Source organism: Cinclus cinclus, chromosome 7 (assembly GCF_963662255.1).
Source record: "Cinclus cinclus chromosome 7, bCinCin1.1, whole genome shotgun sequence".
In the NCBI taxonomy this organism is placed as follows: Eukaryota; Metazoa; Chordata; class Aves; order Passeriformes; family Cinclidae; genus Cinclus; species Cinclus cinclus.
In genome coordinates this window covers 2080504-2100012 of record NC_085052.1, presented here as the reverse complement: position 1 = coordinate 2100012, position 19509 = coordinate 2080504, and the positions used below count along the sequence as shown (strand labels likewise).

Sequence of the window (19509 nt, the reverse complement as noted above, 5' to 3'; positions counted from 1 at the left end):
CCTCGCCGCTCCCCATTGGCTGCGCTGCGCGTCGCGCGCCGCCCCCTCCGCCAATCAGAGACCACCGCGCTCCTTTTCGAATGTTCAACGGTCATCACCGTGCGATTGTTTCTCCTTCCGCCGATGAGACCTGGAAGTAAGGCTAAAAGAGTCCCTCTGCCCGGTGCCGCTTGTGGCGGCGGGGCGGACTCGGTGCCGTCCCGCAGCCATGGCCGCTGCTTTCAGGCGCGGGTGGTGGTGGCCGCGGCTCCGGGCCCGTCCGTCTGCGCTGTTCCCGGGAGCTCTGTTTTGGTGCTTGGCGGAGGGAGACGCCAGGGCGGAAGGGGGGTCGCGGTGCGAGGGCTCGGGGGCCGGCGCGCGCGCGCGGGAAGGGCTCAGTCGGCGTCGCGCCGTGCCGGGAGGGCGGAGGGCGCTCGGACGGCGCCACACGGGGCCCCTCAGCGGCCGCCAGCGCTCCGGCAGACCCAGGTACGGGTGGGAGGGCAGTGTGGCCGGGGGGACGCAGCTTTGGGCTGCCGCGAGGAGGAGTTGGGTCGCCTGACGCTCCGCTTCGCTCGCCACTTCCCCCCCCATTGTACCTCTAGCCCACTGCCATGATCGTCGTTTCCCCTTTCCTCCCGGTGTTTACCTGTCCTGTCCCCTCCGGTGGCTGTGACCGCCTGAAGCCCAGGTTATAAATTTCGGCTCCTGCAGGCTGTGTGGGTTTTTTGGCTTGGTGGGTGCTGTGGACAGGGACACGGAGGGTCCGCGTTCCCCGCAAGTGCCGCCTTCCCCTCCAAATTGTGTCTTGTTGGCAGCAAGTGTTTTGTCGCATGAAAACCACCCGGAGATTCCACAAGAGGCAAGCTTAACTGCGTTTAATTCCCTTGGGGTTTTGTTTGTTTGTTTGTTTTTTTCCTTGCTGCTTTCAGAGTGCTAATAAAGCTGCTTCTTTGAGGCTCGCTTGTAATCGAATTTCGACATTAAATAGTGCATTATATGGAAATATATAAAAAGTAGCTGGTTGTGCTGTGAGTTTGGGGTTTTTATGTCAGTTCAGTGCTGTTCTCTGTCTATCGTGATGTGTTCGGGAGCTGCCCAATTCCCAGCCCCTTCCCTGCTGTTCCTGCCACTCTCCTGGGAGTTTTTCCAGAAGATATAACTACAATCAGTTGGTCTTTATTTTAAATTTAAATCTGAGAATTTCCATCTAGGTAAGAGACCGAAAGATTCGTATTTAGTGTGGAGGAATGAGTTTTTAAATTGTTTATGGGACGAAATCTGTGTTGCTCCTGAACCTTTCCAAAGTTCTGATGGGTCAAAAAACCCTTCCTGAATACCAAAATTAGTGTGACAATTTATATAGACATACTCCCAGTTTTTTTACACGGGGAAATGCATATAAACAGCGCTGAGATTCTTCTGCTATCCATTGAAAAAAATCTCTGGAACAAAATGAAAACCTAAAAATAAGCATCAATTTACTCTCACAAACCTGTAAATCATAATTAGGATGAGTAATCTGGGTTTTTTTTTTTATAGGTAAGGTTCCTTACATTCGAAGATGCCGTGCTATGGGAAAATCGTTGTCATTAAAAGGAACGGGAATGACGGAATTATTTTTCCACTCACCTCAACTTCTTGTTTTTTTGGAAGGTGAGAATGTGCTTGCACACATTGAAATAATGAGTGTTTCCCTGCAGATGTCCTGTAGTGCTTATTTACAAAAATAAGTGCTTATTTAGGAATAGTATACAGAAAAGGAAAGGTGGTGCTGAACTAAGGTTAATGTAAGAGTAGAAAGTTGAACTTTATTTTGTTATTGCTTTTTGTCCTTTCCAGAACTACTGTTACTGATTGATTTTAAGTTTCTGACCACAGGAAATCAGGGGAAGGGATTAAAAGTGATAAGACCAACAACAAATCAAAAGCATTGGAGTTTAACTTAAGAAAAGGACAGAAAGGAAAAGTCTGTGCATATATAAACAAGTTTTAACTCCCCAATAGCTTGTAGAAATAGTTCTGCAGGTGGGACCAAGGATCCAGTTACCTGTTCACACTGTGAGATCAGAAATGTAAGCCTGAGAATGACTTCAACAGCTGGTTTTGTCTAAAAATATTGCACGAGTCTCAGGAAACTGGCAGCAAGTAATCCCATAGCAGCAGCTGTGCTGTAGCCATGTCTCAGCTTGTCATGATCTGCTTTTTTCACACTTTGGGTGTTTCACCATTTTTCTGATCTCAGTTCTCTGATGCTGGAGGAGTATGAACTGCTGGTTTGTTTTTTTTATTTTTTTTCACCTGTTTAAAAATACTTAATTTTCTTCAAATTAGACCCATCATGCTGCTGTACCATTACTAACTAAAATTATGAGAAATGCCCTAATTCTCCAGCAGATTTGCCTGTGTTTTGTGTGACACTGAACCTGTGTTTTCCCCCAGGAAAGCAGAATGTGACATCCGCATGCGGCTGCCCTGGGTGTCCCACGAGCACTGCAAAATTGAGATCAACGAAAACAAGCAGGTGAGATGCTGGTGTTGGACTGAAATCTGCATTGCCTTGTTGCACCTCAGCAGGCCACTGATGGTTTTGTTTGGTTTTTAGGCAGTCCTGACTAATTTAAGCACGGTGAACCCCACGCAGCTGAACGGGGCCTGCTTTGAGCAGCCTGTTCCCCTGAGGCACGGAGATGTTTTAACCATTATTGATCGTTCTTTCAGGTGGGTGCCTTGAATTATTTCACTCTAGAGTGGAAATGAATAAAGTTTAGTTCGTATTTCTCTATGTAAAGTTTTACAGGATTTCATCAGAAGGCAGGATTGCTTAAAGTTAACTTTTTATCGCTTATATTGCATTGAGGTAAATCAATAAAGATGGAGTTGTTTAGAGAAATCATTCTGATTTTAAGAGTTGTCTGTTTTAAGGGGAAATTTTAAGTTCCTAAACCCTTCAAATGGACATGTGTGCATTGTTGGGAGGGGACAACTATTCCGAGGTCATTCCTTTTAATAATAGGAATTTAGTCATCAATTATTTGACAAAAAATGCTACTTTAAAATATTTCTTCCAGGTTTGAATATCCTGTGCAATCAACGCCGAAAAAGAGGCGTTCCAGGTCTCAAAAAGATGAAACTCTGCAGGTAATTTTGCAGCTGTGGGCTTTTCATTTACAAATATATTGGTAGTAGTAACAGGGTTTTCTATTTCTTTGTTCTGTTTTCTTATTAAAAGTAACTTTTCAGCCTGAAACTGCCGTTCTATCTGAAAATACAGACAAACTCTTTGAGATGGGTACTTGTAAAAATTTAGTAATTTTTTAGTCTTAAGTTTTAATGAAAAATTGTCACTTGTTAGTTACAGATAATTAATAATTCATGATGTTACTAAGACAGAGCTATAAATCTTCCACTGGGTTTGGTGAGAAGGGGAGGTTCAAGTGTTTTCTGTTCTTATTTTACAGCTGCTTTGACAGCTCAGAAATTAAATGATAAAACAAGAAAAACTTCTCCTCTCTAGGGCCTCAAATGTATTGGCCAGTATTGAATATTGAAAAGTTCAAGGATTTATTTAAATAATTTAAAGGTTGTTTAGGGACAGTGCATATTCTGTTATAAATAGTTGTTTTTTCCAATGTAGAATTGAAAGGTGAAGTATAAAATATTTGTTACTCTGCTGTAATGTTGTACAAATTTACAGGTTCTTCATGTTCAGCAGGTGGCAGAAGTGGAATTATTACACAGACGATCTTCAGGAGCTAAAAGTCTGGATGCTCCAGGTTGGTACCTGTTTTATGAGGGCTTTGTTTGCTTTTGTCTCCTGCACTGCATTTATTGTTAGCATTAGAATTAAACCCAAGTTAAAAGAGGAGAAAAAAGGCATTTCAAGACTTTCCAGTCTTACACCTTGCTGCGCCAGTAACTGTCTCATCATGTTTAAATGCTGGGAATTCACCTTTGACATAAAAATGTAACTTGGGCTGCTCTGCTGACCTACAGCTGCACCTTATTAAAGCAAATATTGCATTATCTCATGCATTCTTTCCTAATAAAAAAATTGAAACAAGTACAGTTTTGGAGGTACATGGTATATGTTGAAGTAATTGTTTACAGGATCTGTTTCCTGTAGATCCAGAAAAGCCCAGAGCTGCTAATTCTGGGTAGTTATAACCCATACACTGGTTAAATGCCAGGACTTCACCTTCCCATCTTTCTTGTGTTAGATAATCCTGATTTTCAGAGAATGCTCTTTGTTATCATTTCTGACAGATTTTGTTCCAGTGCAAAAGCTCCAGCTCCTTCCAAGTGTTCCATTTTAGTAGATCCTGAGTGACCAGGAAGATCTTTGGTGACTGGGATCTTCCCTCTTGGGAGGGAAAAGAAGGAATTTTTAATCTGCATTTTATGGAACTTACATTTATATTTGTAGTTCTGCAATTTTGAAGTAACTCTGCATCTGTATTTTTGTTTTGCTTTGCTTTCTTTGTAGATAATGTTGAGTGTGAAGAAAAAAATGCCAATGAAAATAAACAAACTCCAGGGAAAAATCTTCCTGGGGCTTTCCCTGTCAAACTCAAAACACCCAGATCTTCACAGAGAATGCGTCATGTTCTTAAAAAGCAAAATGAGATGTCTCCCTTTAGTAATCTCTATGAAAGTCTGAAAAAGGAGCTGGAAGTGAAAAAATCTCTGTTCAGGAGAACTGCAGAAGGAGAGCCTGTGAGGGTTCTGCCAGAACCTGGTACTCCCATTTCATCCCCGAGCCGTCTTTTTGATCTGGGCAGCCTGGCTACAGGAAAGGAAACAGGCAGAATGGAAGAATGCCTCATTGTGAGAAGGGAGGAAGAAATCAGCCCAGGGTTTAACCAGCTGTCAGCTGGAGGAAGAACTCCCAGGAGGAGTTCTCCCAGGAGTCCTCACACTCCCATTGCAAAGGAGGTGTCAGGAGATACTGGTCAGAGTCCATTGCAGGATCCCAAGGGATTCAGGACACCAGGCAGATCCAAAGGTACACCCAAACCCAGCAAGGAGAGCCACAGGAATTCCCCGGTTTTGCTGGAGCAGTGTTCCACAGAAAGGTTGGATTGTCCAGTTACAGGGACAATGTGCAGCCCCACAGTGGGCACCCCCGGTGGTGCTGAAGGAGGTGAAGGTGTGCTGAGCACACCAGCGCCCAGGAGGAAAAGTCCTCGGTCTCCTCTCATGTCACCTCCCAAAGAAAGCACTGGAATGAATCCTGGAAATGCTGATACTCCAAGGACCCCACGGCGTGGATCATTGAAACTGAAGTCACTTGCAGAAAACCCAGCTGGACTTCCACTGTGCAAAATTGTTAGCTCAGAAGTGCCTTTGCTAGAAGACAGATGCCTAAAGCAAAGACGAAACAGCAGACAACAAACACCAGGAAAACCTGTCCAAGAAGTGCTGAAAGAAATCTGCGATCAGGCAAACCTGCATAACTTGAAGGTGGGACGTTGTAAAACTCCTGCCTCTCCCTCTAATTGCAAGAGTCCCAGAAGAAACAGCAGGGAAAGTAAAGAATTCTTGGCATTGGCTTTAGAAGGGATGTTGGCATCGCTTGCTGGTCAGACACCTGGAAGGAAAAGGGGAAGGTCAAGGAGCTCTGGAGTGCTGGCTGAAGCAGCACTGCAGACAAACACTGCTCAGGAACATCACAGCTCGGGCAGAAAAGCCAGTGGAACTCCAGCAGAGCTGGCCATGGACAGGTGTCACCAAAAGCAGGATTTGGAAGATGCCAGTGCTCCAAGACCTCGCAGACCATCAGCCAAGAGATCTTCTGGAAGTGCTGCTGAGCTGAAAAACACTGAGCCTGGCTCGGGAACCACAGCTTTTGGCCTCTTGCATGGAGAAGAATCAGGTAAACAAATTGGATCCCCTGCCTTGGTTTTTGTATTAGAGAAATTCTATAGCACTGTTCTAAGAATTCTTCTGCTTTGATAAAATGTGACGTTGCTGACGCTAATTGTAAAATGTTTATGGGGTTGCATTTGACTTTAACAATACACAATATGTCTAAAATATTCTGGATTTAACCTATTTCCCTTTATGGTAGGTTTCTTTGGGTTTATTTCCAACTTTGAAATGCACAAGGGAAGGTTAAAATGTTCCCTTGGATTCTTGGATATCTGAAAATCCTTTCAATTGTTCTTTTCAGGCAAGACAAAAAGAACCTCTCGGAAGAGGAAAAGTGGTGAAACGCTCCCTCAGAGTTTGGGCAAAAGGAAGAGAGTGTCTTTTGGTGGCCATCTGAGTCCAGAACTCTTTGACAAAAGTTTGCCTCCCAACTCTCCCCTGAAGAGAGGAGCTCTCCCTGCCAGGCAGAGTTTGCCCTACGGAAACTCTCCTCGGGCTGTGCTCAAAAAGGCTCAGAGCTTGAAGCACTTCATAGATCAGGTAAACATGACAAGTAATCAAGTTGCTACTGTGATCAGAATTTATAAATTCTATTATATATCTATTCTATTATTTATTAATTCCAAATTACTAGTAAACCTTGTGTGGTGCTTGCTGGTGTCACTCAGGAGTGTTTTGGGATGCTCAAAGAATCATCAGCAGAAACAGGTTTATTATAAAGTGAAAGTACAACAGAGTTCATTGGCAAGGTCACTCCGCTATTTACTGCATGGATAAAACAAGGAAAAATCGGGCTAAAAATTTAAAATCAATCAATCTGAAACTAAAATTGACATAAAATGATTTAATTGGTGGCTGGGGATGGATAAAGGGTAAGGATGGGACAGTGTGAGGATCAAAAGTAAGGTAAACCCTCCTGCCAAACTTAGCTCAGACTTGATCAACAATTTAGGAATCATTTGAAAAAAAATCCAAGTCTCAGGTAGGGTTTGCCTGGATGGATCACATCATTAAAAAGGAAATATCTGTTCTCCATTAACTAATGTCTATTTTTTTACCAGGAAACAAAAAGGTCACCCAAAAATTCCCCAACCCAGCAGTCCCCAGGAGCCTCATCCCCTGTGTCAGGGAAGCCAATGCCCCAAATCCCTTCAGGCTCTCCAGCCCTTTTCCGGAGAGGCCGTTTCTCCATCTCCCAGCCCCCCACACCATTCCCAATTGCAGAGGAGAAGGATGCTGGCACAGAGGACCTGGATCCAGAGGGGAAAATTGATGTGCAAGTGAAAACACCCAAATCTTCTGCTGCCCAAGATTCCAGAGCCTTGGTGACGGTGACACCTGCCAGGTCATCCAGAGGTGCCCAGCTGGGTTTGAAGGGCAGTGCCAGGAGGAGCAGAGGTGGGGCTGTGGTTGCCATCAGTGCCAAGAGGAGAAGTGGTGCCTCCAATGCCAATTTATTAGGTTGGTTTCAACAGTTAATTTTTAATACTCACTTTCATGCTTTAAAATGGAGGAACCAAACTGGAATAGGCCTGGTTTGTTCTGCAGAGGCCACCAAATAATTGGTGAGTCTTGTGAAATCTGCTGGAGTTCTTGGAAGTGCAAAGCGTTGCATTTTCTCACTGATAAAGCAAATTTATGAAAGCATCTATAAATACATTTAAAGACAAATATTAATATTCAGAAGTTTAAAAATGGTAAAATTGACATTCTCTTAGCAAGGATAGAGTTGTGATCTTTAAAATCTGTCAAGTTCAGGTAGTGTTAAACTAAACCATGTTCATCATATCAGTTTTCTTTTGAAAACCTTAACATTTTCTAGCAATGCAGCTTCACTTTGGTTATTTTGTCCCTTACTTTTATACAAGGCTCCCAAACTTTGTCCAGGAGCTGGGCTGCATTTAACCACTCAAAGTGCTACATAACTTACAGAGATAAAAAATAGGCTCATAACTGGGTGTTCCATTCAAATCTTCAAATTCCCAGTGTTGAGCACTGATCTGAAATAGTTTTGACAGTACTGGAAGCTGTAATAGGGGAGCTCTGGTTCGAGTTTTGACTTTTGAATCAACTTTGAAGTTGGGTGTATTTGTTACCTGTTTTCATCAGTTAAATCAGTTTGACAAAGTCAAATTCCCCATTCACCCAGGAATTTTTATTACTTTATTATTCTGTCCTTTTTAATGGCAGCAGAGCTCTTGACAAATACCAGTGGCGTTCCATTTCTCACCACCTCTCTGTAATGTGCTTTTTAATATCACTGCATCAATTCCTTCTGTAATATGAAAGAACATCACAGCTCTTAAAAATTTCAGATCCAAAATAAAACTTTCCAGTGCTTTTTCAGATAATTTCCTGGATGTTTGGCATTTTTCTCTGCATCCTACACACCCTGGCAATGTCAGATTTTCAAAGTTCTTTTTATTTACAGACTGACATAGCAGTTCTGACAAGAGAATAACAACATCCTTTTCTTTAGGAACAGCATTCCCTTTTTAATCTCTATTTTAAAAAATCATTTCATTGATATGATCTCTGTGTTCTCATAACTTTTTTCCCTGAAGTAAGCAAGGCAGGTGTCCTACAACTTCATTTATTCCACAGCTATAATTCCTGGCTCCCACTGCTGTGTACAGAATGATGCTGTGTTGAAGGTAACCTTGCTTTGGGAATTTTGGGAGTGTGTCACAAGACAAATGATGGGAAGTCTGTGTAGATCTGAATGCAGGATAAATAAGTGGTTTCCCTGACTGAAATTCCTCAGGAAGGTGGTAAAAAACTTCACTTGGAAACAACTTCTCTTCTGTGAAATCTCACCAGAGGAAAGGTGATCTATAATGAACGAGGCTGATACTCATGGCGGGTTTCTGTTGGGAAAAATGAGTTCCTTCCAAAAGAGAGAGGAAGGAATTGGGTCACTGTCCAGTTGTAGGAGCTGAGCTGTGTGTTGACAGTGTGTGGAGCTCATTGTTGTGGTGTGGCAAGCCACACTGGGTATTTGGACTCTGCTTAAACTTCAGCTGAAATTGGGTTTTCAAATTGAGAATATAACACTACAGGTGTTATCAGGTAATAACAACCACTTTGCTTTGTCAGACTGCAGAAAATGTCCTGAATTCATAAAGAAATAATTGTGAACTTCCATTTACACAGCTGAAAATTCAAGTGGTTCTTTCTCATTTTCCTCTAGTTGCAAAATCTTGGGCAGAAGTGGTAAAATTGGGAGTTCCAAGACCACAGTCAAGGACTGCTAAAAAAAGTGTCTGTAAACGAAGAGCCCTGAAGAAGTTAAACCACCCACCAAAGGTATCCTTTTCTTTTTTGTGTTTCTTTGTTTTATTTTCTTGCGTACCCACCAGACAGCTTGGATGGATTTTGATGGAGAAGCTGAGCTCTTGGTGTGATGTGAAATGGGAGTCGAGGTCTCTCACAGCGTGTGGGAAATGGAGATTTGTACAGAAGGAATCACAGAATTATTGAGGTTGGAGAAGACCTCCAAGATTTTGGAGCCTAACCTCTGATCATAAAAATCAGGCGGGACCTGCCTTTCCTAAACTCAGGCTGGCTGGGCCTTCCAACCCTCATTGGCACTGGACATGCTCCAGTCCTCTGGAGCCTCCCAGTTAACCATGACCGATGAGAAATTACAGAAGGAGCTTGGCCACCTCTTCCACCATGATTCTTTGTTTAACAATGCTTTTTTTTTTTTTTTTTTCCCCTCTGCAGACTCCAGAGAAGAAAATAAAGGATCACTTGAGCACAGGTCATGCAGAGTCACCTGCTACCATAGTTATAGGTAGAGCTTACTCCACCACAGTCAGGTCAGCTGGACACGTCCCCAAAGTGATAAAAAATCCCAAGATCAAGCTGAACATGGAAATGGATGAAAGCTTCACAGGTGAGATTTTAAAGTCTGTTGCTTCATCTGCCTGCTGTGCAATTCTTTTGCCAAAACATCTGCTCATTTCTCCAAATACAATTCCTAGGAATGCCTGAAATGTTCCAGACTCCAGAAAATCAGGGAGGAAGAGCATCTCCTTTGGGTGCTGCTCAGAATGCTGATTTTACACCACCGTGGGCTGCAGGGGACGTTTCTGACTTGAACACTCCTGAGGAATCTGGTAGGTTTGATATTAAAAAAAAAAATATTAGGCATATTATGGGTTAGCAGTGTCTCAGCCGAGGCAGACTTAACTGAGGTGAAGCATCCTGCAAGCCATGAAAGGAGCCACTGAGATTTATCAGGTATTAAGAGAAAATGTAGTTCCAGGTAATTTCTGAGTAGGACATTTTATTATTCATTCTATTTGGTGTGGAACTTCAAGCTGCTGACGAGTTGTTGCAGGCACTGAATGTCCAGTGCACATACTTGGGTTTTGATTTCTAGAAGGCTATATTTAAATATTTATTTATTTATATATTTAATGTATATGTTTGATTTTAATATATTTTATTTATATTTGGGTTTTTTATTATTATACAGCTGTTAAAATGCTTGGACTTTCTGCTTAAGTTATTTTCCAAATGACATAAATCTACTGCTTATTTCAGGAGAGATGATGGTGTCACCATTAAATAATTCAGATGGTTCAGAGCAGAAGCAAGAGAGTCCAGGCATAATGTGCTTTCTGAGAGAGGAATCATCTCCATCTGTGTTTAATGAAATAGCCACAAAAACTCCTGAAAAAAGAAAAGCTGTGCACGAAGATAGCGTGGATAGTTTGGCAATAATTCCAGAAAAAACAGCATCTCTGGTGCAATCAGGAAGTAAAAGGAGGACTCCAAAGCAGAAGTTGAAGCCAGTTGAGGTCGCATCAAGCAAAAGGAAGATTCTAAGGACCCCTGAGCAAAAGTCAGAACCAGGAGAGGTTTTGTCAGGTATCAAGAGGCTCATGAGGACCCCGAGGCAGAGGTCTGAGCCTGTGGAGGTTTTGTCAGGCATCAGAGAGCTCTTAAAGACCCCAAAGCAGAAATTTGAGCCTGTGGAGGTTTTGTCAGGCATCAGAGAGCTCTTAAAGACCCCAAAGCAGGAATTGGAGCCTGTGGAGGTTTTGTCAGGTATCAGAGAGCTCCTGAAGACCCCAAAGCAGGAATTGGAGCCTGTGGAGGCTTTGTCAGGTATCAGAGAGCTCCTGAAGACCCCAAAGCAGGAATTGGAGCCTGTGGAGGCTTTGTCAGGTATCAGAGAGCTCCTGAAGACCCCAAAGCAGAAATTGGAGCCTGTGGAGGTTTTGTCAGGTATCAGAGAGCTCCTGAAGACCCCAAAGCAGGAATTGGAGCCTGTGGAGGTTTTATCAGGTATCAGAGAGCTCCTGAGGACCCCAAGGCTGAAGCCAGAACCAGTGGGAGACCTGTCTGGCATCAGAGAGCTCCTGAGGACCCCCCAGCAAGAGCTGGAACCAGTCACAGATGAAATTGCCTTGAAAAGGTTGCTGGAGACTCCAGTAGATAGCAGGAAAGCAGTAAAAGCTAAAGCTGTGCCAGGTGTGACTTCAACCAAGAAAACTCCAAAGCTGAAATCCCAACCTGTGGAAGACATGGTTGGGATCCGCCGCATTTTCCAGACTCCAAAGGAGAAGGTTGAGCCTGTAGAAAACATGTTTGGAATTAGCAGATTAATGAAGTCTCCTAAAGAGAAATATCAGCCAGTTGAGGATTTTGTGGGACTGCAAAGGCTCATGGCAGAACCCAGGCAGAAATCTTCTGATTCTGAAGTAGACTATGCTGGAATGACTGAAGTGTTTGGTACCCCAAAGGAAATGAAGGTAAGTACTTGAACTTTGGAAAGGGATGTTTTTGGACTTTGAAACCTCTGGATGAAATGAATTTAGACTTCCTAGTATGGCACTTTGTATCTTGCAACATTTTTAGGGACAGCTGCATGTGTGTTTTAAAATGCATTTATTTCAAGGGACCCGTCACAAACAAGTGTTTGAAGATTTAAATATCATTAAAAACAGGCTTAATTTAAAAGTGATAAGCTTAATATAAAAGTGACATTCCCAGCATCTCATTCACCATTCCACACTGACTGTTACAGGTAGGAAAAGTGAAGTTTAGTCAGTGGGTCAGGCTTGGTGATGTCTGTGCCCAGCCTGGTTTGTTCTGGTGCTGCTTTTTATTGTGAGAACAATCTTGATCTTCAGTGGAGATGTGCTGGAATCACTGCCAGTATCATTTTCTGAGAAAATAATTTTTGGTTCTTATATTCCATAGATAAAATGCTGAGTATCCCTGAGCTTAGTGCTTAGAGCTACCATAAAACACTACAGAACACTCAGTTTCTCTTCAATACCCCAAATTCCCTTTGACCACTCATTTAGTGACATCTCAACCTCTCCACAATGTTGTCTTTCACTTTAGATGACAAGAAATAAAATTTGAATTTGAAATAAATTTGCTATGTTTGTGGGCTTATCAGGTAAATGGATGTGTTATAAAAATAATTTATTTAATTTGGAATGAAAAGAATTTGTATAAATATTGCTGTACATTCATCTGGTATTGGTTGGCTGTCTTAAGTTCTTGTCCTGTCAGACATGCATTTATTGGTTATTTTTTATTCCCTTAGGTCAGGTCAGTAAATGTTATGGATTCCCAGGAAGAAATTGCACCTCCTGGTTCTAATTCCAGTCATAAACGTGGTAAGCAAAATATTTTGTTTAGAGGAATAATAAATGTACAAAATCATAAATGTTACCATGAAGCTTAAATCTTGTTTAAACCTCTCTCAGTGAGCCCAGCTATTTCCTGAGCTAAGATAATTTTTTCCCTTTGACCTATCCAAATAAATTAAACAACTTTCAGTCAGAAGCCTGGCCTTTAGTCTAGGAATTGGTTAAATATTTCTTTATTTATTGTATTATTTGTTAGAGCAGGATGCCTCTGTGAGGAAAATGGGAATGCCCAGATATTTTGATCAGGCACAGGAACGTCTAATTTTTGTTTGTGCTCTTTACCCTGTTCTAGGAAAGAAAGGAAAAGTTTCCCAAGGTGAAGATTCTCAACAGAAAGACTCAACTGGTGAGGAGCAGCCCACTCAGAGACCCAGAAGGGGCAAACCAAGGGCTGCACCTCCTGCTGCAGCAAAGCCAAGTGAAAATGGTGAGAGTTTAAAGGAATTGCAGAGTCCTGATATCCAAGAGGAGATGGGAGTGATCACACCTGAAAACAAGGGGAGAGGAAGGAGGACAAAGCGTTGCGTACAAGAAGTTATTCCAAAGAACCCTGATCTGGAAGGGCTTGACATTGTTTCATCTGTGGAACCACCTGGAGCTGCTCAGAGACCAGGAAGAGGTAAAAGGAAAGAGCTGAAGGAGGTAAAACATCCAAATGAAAATCGGGAGTCTTGTGTCGAAGATTCTTCAGTGCTACAAAAAGTACCTGCAAATACCCAAGAGAATTTGCAGGATTGTGACATCATTGAAACTGAAGATGATTCAGGCACAAAGAGAGGACCTGGAAACATTCCGAATGAAATCTGTCAGCTGCAAACAGGTTTAAATAATCCTGATAGCAAAGCTAATGACAGTGGGATAGAGGACAGTGAAGAAGTGCTCCTGTCACCGAGGAGGAGGCGCAGGGGAGTGGAGAACACGGAACCAGTGATTCCACCAAAAAGAGGGAGACGAGCAAGGAATGACCAAGGTAAAGCAGCTTCTCCAGGAGACCTTCGTGGAACAACCAGAAAGCTTCGTAAAGACCCATCCCCAAAGGTTACACAAAGGCAGGAGCAGGCTTGTGACAAAGCTCCTGAGGCTGTCACAGCACAAGAATCTGAAAATGGCACTAAACTTGAACTAAAGGCAGCAGAGAGGAGAGTTAAGTCTTTTAGAAGTACTAGAAACAGAAAGCACTCAGCTGAAATAAAAGCAGACACTCCTGGGGTCGCACTTGAAAATAAACAAAATGTTCAGAAAACTGAGGAAACATCAACTGGAGCTGATGCTGAAACGCAATCCCACGTGAAAAAGGAGATGAAAGGATCTCAGGGATGTGAAACAGAAAACGCTCAAGAAAATACAGCAGAGGCAGCTCAAAGATTAAAGGCAGAGTCACCTTCTGCAGAGACAAACAAGATTCCAGTTGGTGCCCAGAACATGCAAGCAAACAGGGCTAGAAACAGGAGAGGCAAAAAAGACTCTTTGGAGCAAAAAGCTGATGAATTTGCTGAAAATGTGAACAGCCTAAAAACAAATCCTCCTGAATTTAAGTCCGAAACAGAAGTGGATGGATCTTCTCTCCAGGGTTCCCTTGGCTCTGTTTGTGTCAGTGCCCAAGCCAGGGAGGAGCAGCCCAGCCCTGGTGCCACATCAGTCCCTGCTGCAGACAGTGCCAGTCCTGCTCAGGGCAGTCAAAGGAGGACAAGAAACGAACGGAGAATACTTAAAGCAAAGCAAACTGAAATCCTGCAGGGGAATCCAGCACAAAGAAGTGCAGTGATGTGCAGAAGAGGAAGAGGTAGAAAAGTTAATTTTCAGCTTGAAGAAGGCAGTTCCAAAGTGATTGAAGGAAAAAGTTTACCTGAGGGTGATGAAGGGATGACTGACAAAGATAATCAACACGAGAATTCCGAAAATCCTCCTTCACAGGGAAGGAGGGGCAGGAGAAAGCAACCTGATTCCATCCCACAAAAAGCTAGTCCTGCCTTGATGGAAAAACAAACATTAAGTGCAGATCACAGGGAAGATGAGGCTGTTGTACAAGAGCAAGGATCAGCTTTGGAAGCTGCTCCCCCTTCAGCAGAGGACAACGCACCGAGACGGGGGAGGAGACGTGAGGTGGCTGCAGCATCACAGAGCAGATCTCCCTCTGTCAGAAAGAGACGTGGGGTGCTGGAAGGTGATGCTAAAAAGATGGCAGAGAGAGGAGATGAAAATCCAGCTCTGGGTAATCAAACTTCACAGGCAAAAGTGAATGCATCAGCAAGGGACAGAAGGAAAAAGATGGATCCGGCAGCAGAGACAAGTTCAGCTCCTCTCCAGAGCAAATGTGGTTTGTCAGAGATTAAAGATGAGGGTACTCATGAAGAACAAAGTGTGCCTTTGGAAGCAGTGTCCTGTGCAAAGGAGAAGCCACCAGGAAGGGGCAGAAGGAAAGAAACTGCTCTGGCATCACAGACAACCAACTCCATCTCCCTTCGAGGGAAACGCAGGTTACCAGCAGGTGATGGACAGGAAGCTCCCAAAGAAGAGCAGAATGTTCCCTCAGAAACTTGTGATGCATCTGGAAAAGAAAATCAACTGAGAAGAGGCAGGAGGAAGGAAGTTGTCCCCTTGATAGAAACCAAAAGTTCTATTCAGGGAAACCAGGTCCCATCAAAACAAAGTGGTAGAAAAAATAACAATAAGGAAGCTAAACAGAATTTGGATAATTCTTCCCAAGAAAATACGGGTCTTGTGGGAGGGAGCTCGAGGCAAGCAACCACTTCACTGGCTCTTAGTCCCACCTCACTTGAAGGTTTGCCAGAAGATGGTGAAGATGGAATTCCTGAAGAACAAAGGAAACTTTTGGAAGTAGCTCTACCTGCAAAAGAAAATCCATCAAGAGTGGGCAGGAAGAAAACAACTTCTTCCACTTCTGAGGAAACAATTTCCTCTTCTCTCAGGGGAAAACCCAACCTGCCCAGAGACAGAGGTCAGAAGAGTATTCTTAAAGGAAGTGAAGATGCATCTTCAGGAGATAATCCATGCCAGGGAAGAACAAGGCAGTTGAGGAGTAAGAGGAGGAAAGTGGAATTCCCATTAGAGGCAGCTACTTCTACTTCTCCCCATAGAAGCAGTGATTTGCCAGAAAATGACAACGCTCTGGAAACTCAGGATTTGAGTGGGGCATCCACTGGTTCTGAAGAGAATCAGTCTGGAAAAGGCCAGGAGAGTGACCCTGCTCCACAGGCAGCTCCCACCTCTCGCAGGAGGAAATGCCAGCTGCCAGCAGAGGACGTGGCTCCCAAAATACTAAAATCAGGTGAGGCAAAGATTCTCCTCTCCCTCTTCTCTCCTCGAGATATAAACTGTGTGCAGAGTAGAGTTCTGGGGCTGCTGATGTAGATCACAGAATGATGGGATGATGTAGGTTGGAAAAGATCCCAGCTCCCTCCTGGGGCTTCATTCCCTTCCCTGGTCACATTCCTGCCCCTCCATGTCCCTCCTGAACTGAGGGACCCAAACTGGGCACAGCACTGGAGGAGCCTCCCCAGTGCCCAGTACCTGCCCTGGTCCTGCTGCCATCTAAAATATTCTCTGGAATTTTCAGCTTGATTCAAAATCTCCCAATCAGAAAATATTATCAAATGAATGCCTTGAAGTAGAAATGACAGGAACTCTTTAGAGCTCCACAGTGAGGAATTTCCTGCCATAAAACTTGCTCTGTTTTCATTTTTGCAGGACTTTGGTTGGTTCTGTTTTAGTTTTACATATCAGTGGAAGGAATTTTAGCTAAAATGGCAGCTAATTGGTTTTGGTGCTCTCATTAATGTTAACCTACTTTCAGAAATAGCTGTAAATCCTCAGGGATCCAACTTAAAGGATATTGGATGTGCAGAAGTGTGGGGTTGGTATCTGGTTTGTTGAATTCAGAGATGTAATCTTTGGAATGTTGTCATTGGGGATATTTCCTTTCAAAACAGTGTAGGTGAAGATGGAATTCTGTGGGAAATGTTTGACTGATGACACAAATTGACATTTTTCCATGTGCAAATAGGAAATTATGAAAGTGGGTCTCTACAACGAGGAAGAAGAAACAAAACTAAACTTGGAGAAGAGGATGCAAGGGCAGCTCAGGCCACTGGAGGGATGGAGAGGAGGACAAGATCCAGCACAAGAACTAGGAAATAGTCTGAAGACTCCCAGAACCAGTTTTAAATCAATTCAGTAATTGCAGTTGCAGGTTTCTTGTAATGTGAATTGATTTGCACTCAGATTTTAAGCTCAGATTTTGGGTAATTCTATAGTTGCTTTACAAAATACGTTCCTTAAAATGTTTACAGATAGAAGGTAGATAATTCTTTAGTAGCTTTGCCAACATGTGGTGGTTCCTAAACCATGGGGTGCTTGTGCAAAGCTGCAAACATGGAATAAATTTTGTTATACCAGTGATTCTCCTGGTATAACAAAATAAAAAAAAAAAAGTGATTCTCCTAATTTTTCCTGTTGATCAGTACAGCAATCAGTCATATTGCTGCCAGCTGAAGCTATTTTCTGCTGAAATTTTCCTATGCTTAAGCTCTGTTTTTCATTGGAGTTCTGTAAATATTCTTTAAAAAATACAATTGTATTGGCAGAAGCGTTTTGCTAAATTTTGGTAAGTTCTTTATTAAAAAAAATGAGCTTGTATTGAAAAAGTGCAGGTTTTGAAGTTATTAAACTTGTAAACAATTTGGGACTTGTGTGATTTTTTGGTTTTAAGAATGTAACTGCGGCTGTCTTAGGAGTTCACTCCTCAGGCTCATCCTCTGTGGCTGATGTGGTTTGGAGACAGAATTTTTAGGACCTTTTACAGATAATTTGTCTTCAAGGTTGGGGGCTTCTTTAATGCAGAAACACAGAAAATTCAGTCTGGGCATCAAACTTCAGTGCAGTTTTTAGACCTGACTTAAAGTCCTTTGTTTCTGTGCTGAGGAGTTGGGGATGTTTCTGTTTCTGCAGCAGAGCAGTTGGAATTGGAGCTGTTAAAGTTGGGAAAGGCTCCAAGACTCCAAACCTCAGATGTGATACAATGTTATAAGATTTTTTTTTAATTTAGGTTGGATTTTTTTTGTTTGTTTTTTATCATGTGGAATGTGCTGTATCCATATCCACAGAGGGTTTTAATTGAGTTATAATTATTTTTTATTTTTTAAAAAATCTTAATTCTAGTGTGGAAATTCCAGTCTGTCCATTCATCCACGTTGCTCCATCCTAGGTGCAGAATCTGGTACATTCTCTTGAACTTCACAAGGTTAATATGAGAAGTAGAATATATTATTTTGGTTTGGTTTGGGGTTTTTTTGTGGGTTTTTAAACTCTGTTTCCCAGACATGACATTCTTACAACTTTAGCCCTTAAATCCCGGAGGAAAGCAACATTTTACCATCTCCCCTAAAATCAAAGCTATCTCCTCTGTGTAAGCAATGCCAATGCCATGGTTAGGAAATACAGGGATCCACAGGAATATTTTTCTGCTTCTAAGAAGTGTGGGATTTTTTCTTTTTCTTTTCTCCAGTTGCTCTGATCTGTCACTTTCGGGTTTTGTCCTAATTCAAATCTAAATTCAGATTAAATGCCTCAATTCTCCTCCAGAGCTGGGGTTTTGCTCCCCATCCATCCAAAACTATCAGGAATTGTTTCCTTCTCTCATTGCCACTTTCCCAGGTGCCTCACTGGATCTGGTCTTGTGTGGGAAGGAATCCTGGTCTCAGCCTTGTCTAAGGTGGGCAGAGCCTCTCCCGAAGGAATGTATCCCACTGCTTTTGTGGGAATTGGAGAGATCTCTCCAGGGGTAGAGCCCAGGATTTGTAATGCCAGGAACACACTTCCTGTGAAGGAGCATCTGTGCAAGTCCAGATGTGTGAAGGGGTGCACGAGGCAGGATGGGAATTCCCAAAGTAAAGGTTCCTTTGTGGAAGTGTCCTGGAAAATGATGCTGTGTCATTTTTGGGAATGTTCTACAGCCAGGGGACACAGCAGGAGTTTCAAGGTACGTGGCTGATGCATTTCATTGTACATAAACCTGGATTTAGTTGTGGGGACACTGCAGCCACCCAGAGCATGGCTTTGCTCACTGTCCAGAACATTTCCAGAGGGGATTTGCTCTCTGCTCTTTTGTAGAACTGATGTTTATCATGATTGATGATGATTCAAATTTGATGAAGATGTATTTTATGGGCAGCTCCATTTCCACTCAGAAAATTTGAAGCTGCAAATCTACCTCAAGGAAGATTATTCTGAGGGAGAGCTGAGACAAATCTTTTACCTCAGGGGTCAACCAAAGAAATCTCTTTCCTCTAGGAAAGTTTCCAAATTATCTCTGTAATTTCTGTAGTGTTACATCTTCATTGGCCATTGCATGGCAACACATTTTTTTTAAAAAAAAGGAAATAGTAGGAAAATTTCATTGCAAACTTTCTGTGTTGTCAATTTTTCTTTATTTTTAATGTGGGCAGATGATTTTCTTAAGGAAAAAGAAAGGAATGGGACATAATTAAGAGAAGCCTCTGCTTCCTGATTTTCTTATTTATCAGTGTTTGTTGCTTGCATTTATAAGTTGCTGGGTATAGATATATCTGTATGTTTTTAAATCTGGAAATTTATTTAAAGAGAATTTCTCCGGTGATTTTGAGGGAGTAGTAAAGAAGAAGTATTTTAAGTCTTGTTTAAATATAGTTGATATTTATTCCCACAGCCTCATTTAGGTTGGAAAAGCCCTGCAAAACCATCGAGTCCTACCCCAGCACCTCCAAGGCCACCACCACTGTCCCATGTCCCCAAGTGCTGCATCCTCATAGCTTTTCATTCCCTGCAGAGGATTTATTATTGAAGCAGGAGCATTATTTTTCCAGGGGTGTTGGTTTGAACATCTTTTTGATGGCATTGTCACCGCTGTGCTGTCAATTGTCACCAATCCCACCGTTCCCTGTGGGCACCTCCATCTATCCTCTAAACCTCATCTCCACACTTATTA

At 42.6% G+C, this 19509-nt stretch overlaps 1 protein-coding gene across 1 annotated transcript; it reads left to right on the top strand.

Annotated features, from left to right (window-relative positions):
- Positions 1-1543: 1543 nt before the first annotated feature.
- On the top strand, positions 1544-17227 carry MKI67 (marker of proliferation Ki-67). The gene is made up of 15 exons (XM_062496596.1): positions 1544-1635; positions 2422-2503; positions 2585-2700; positions 3051-3120; positions 3695-3755; positions 4466-5854; positions 6152-6390; positions 6912-7311; positions 9041-9156; positions 9577-9748; positions 9837-9971; positions 10402-11615; positions 12422-12494; positions 12820-15816; positions 16552-17227. The coding sequence occupies exons 1-15, from the start codon at positions 1544-1546 to the stop codon at positions 16683-16685; spliced, it is 7290 nt and encodes a 2429-aa protein (XP_062352580.1). The 3' UTR covers positions 16686-17227.
- Positions 17228-19509: the final 2282 nt, after the last annotated feature.

Coding starts and splice junctions, on each gene's coding strand:
- MKI67 (XM_062496596.1), top strand. CDS start 1,544: ATGCCGTGCTATGGGAAAATCGTTGTCATTAAAAGGAACGGGAATGAC. Junction 5,855..6,151: donor CTTGCATGGAGAAGAATCAG/GTAAACAAATTG, acceptor TGTTCTTTTCAG/GCAAGACAAAAAGAACCTCT. Junction 6,391..6,911: donor TGAAGCACTTCATAGATCAG/GTAAACATGACA, acceptor TTTTTTTACCAG/GAAACAAAAAGGTCACCCAA.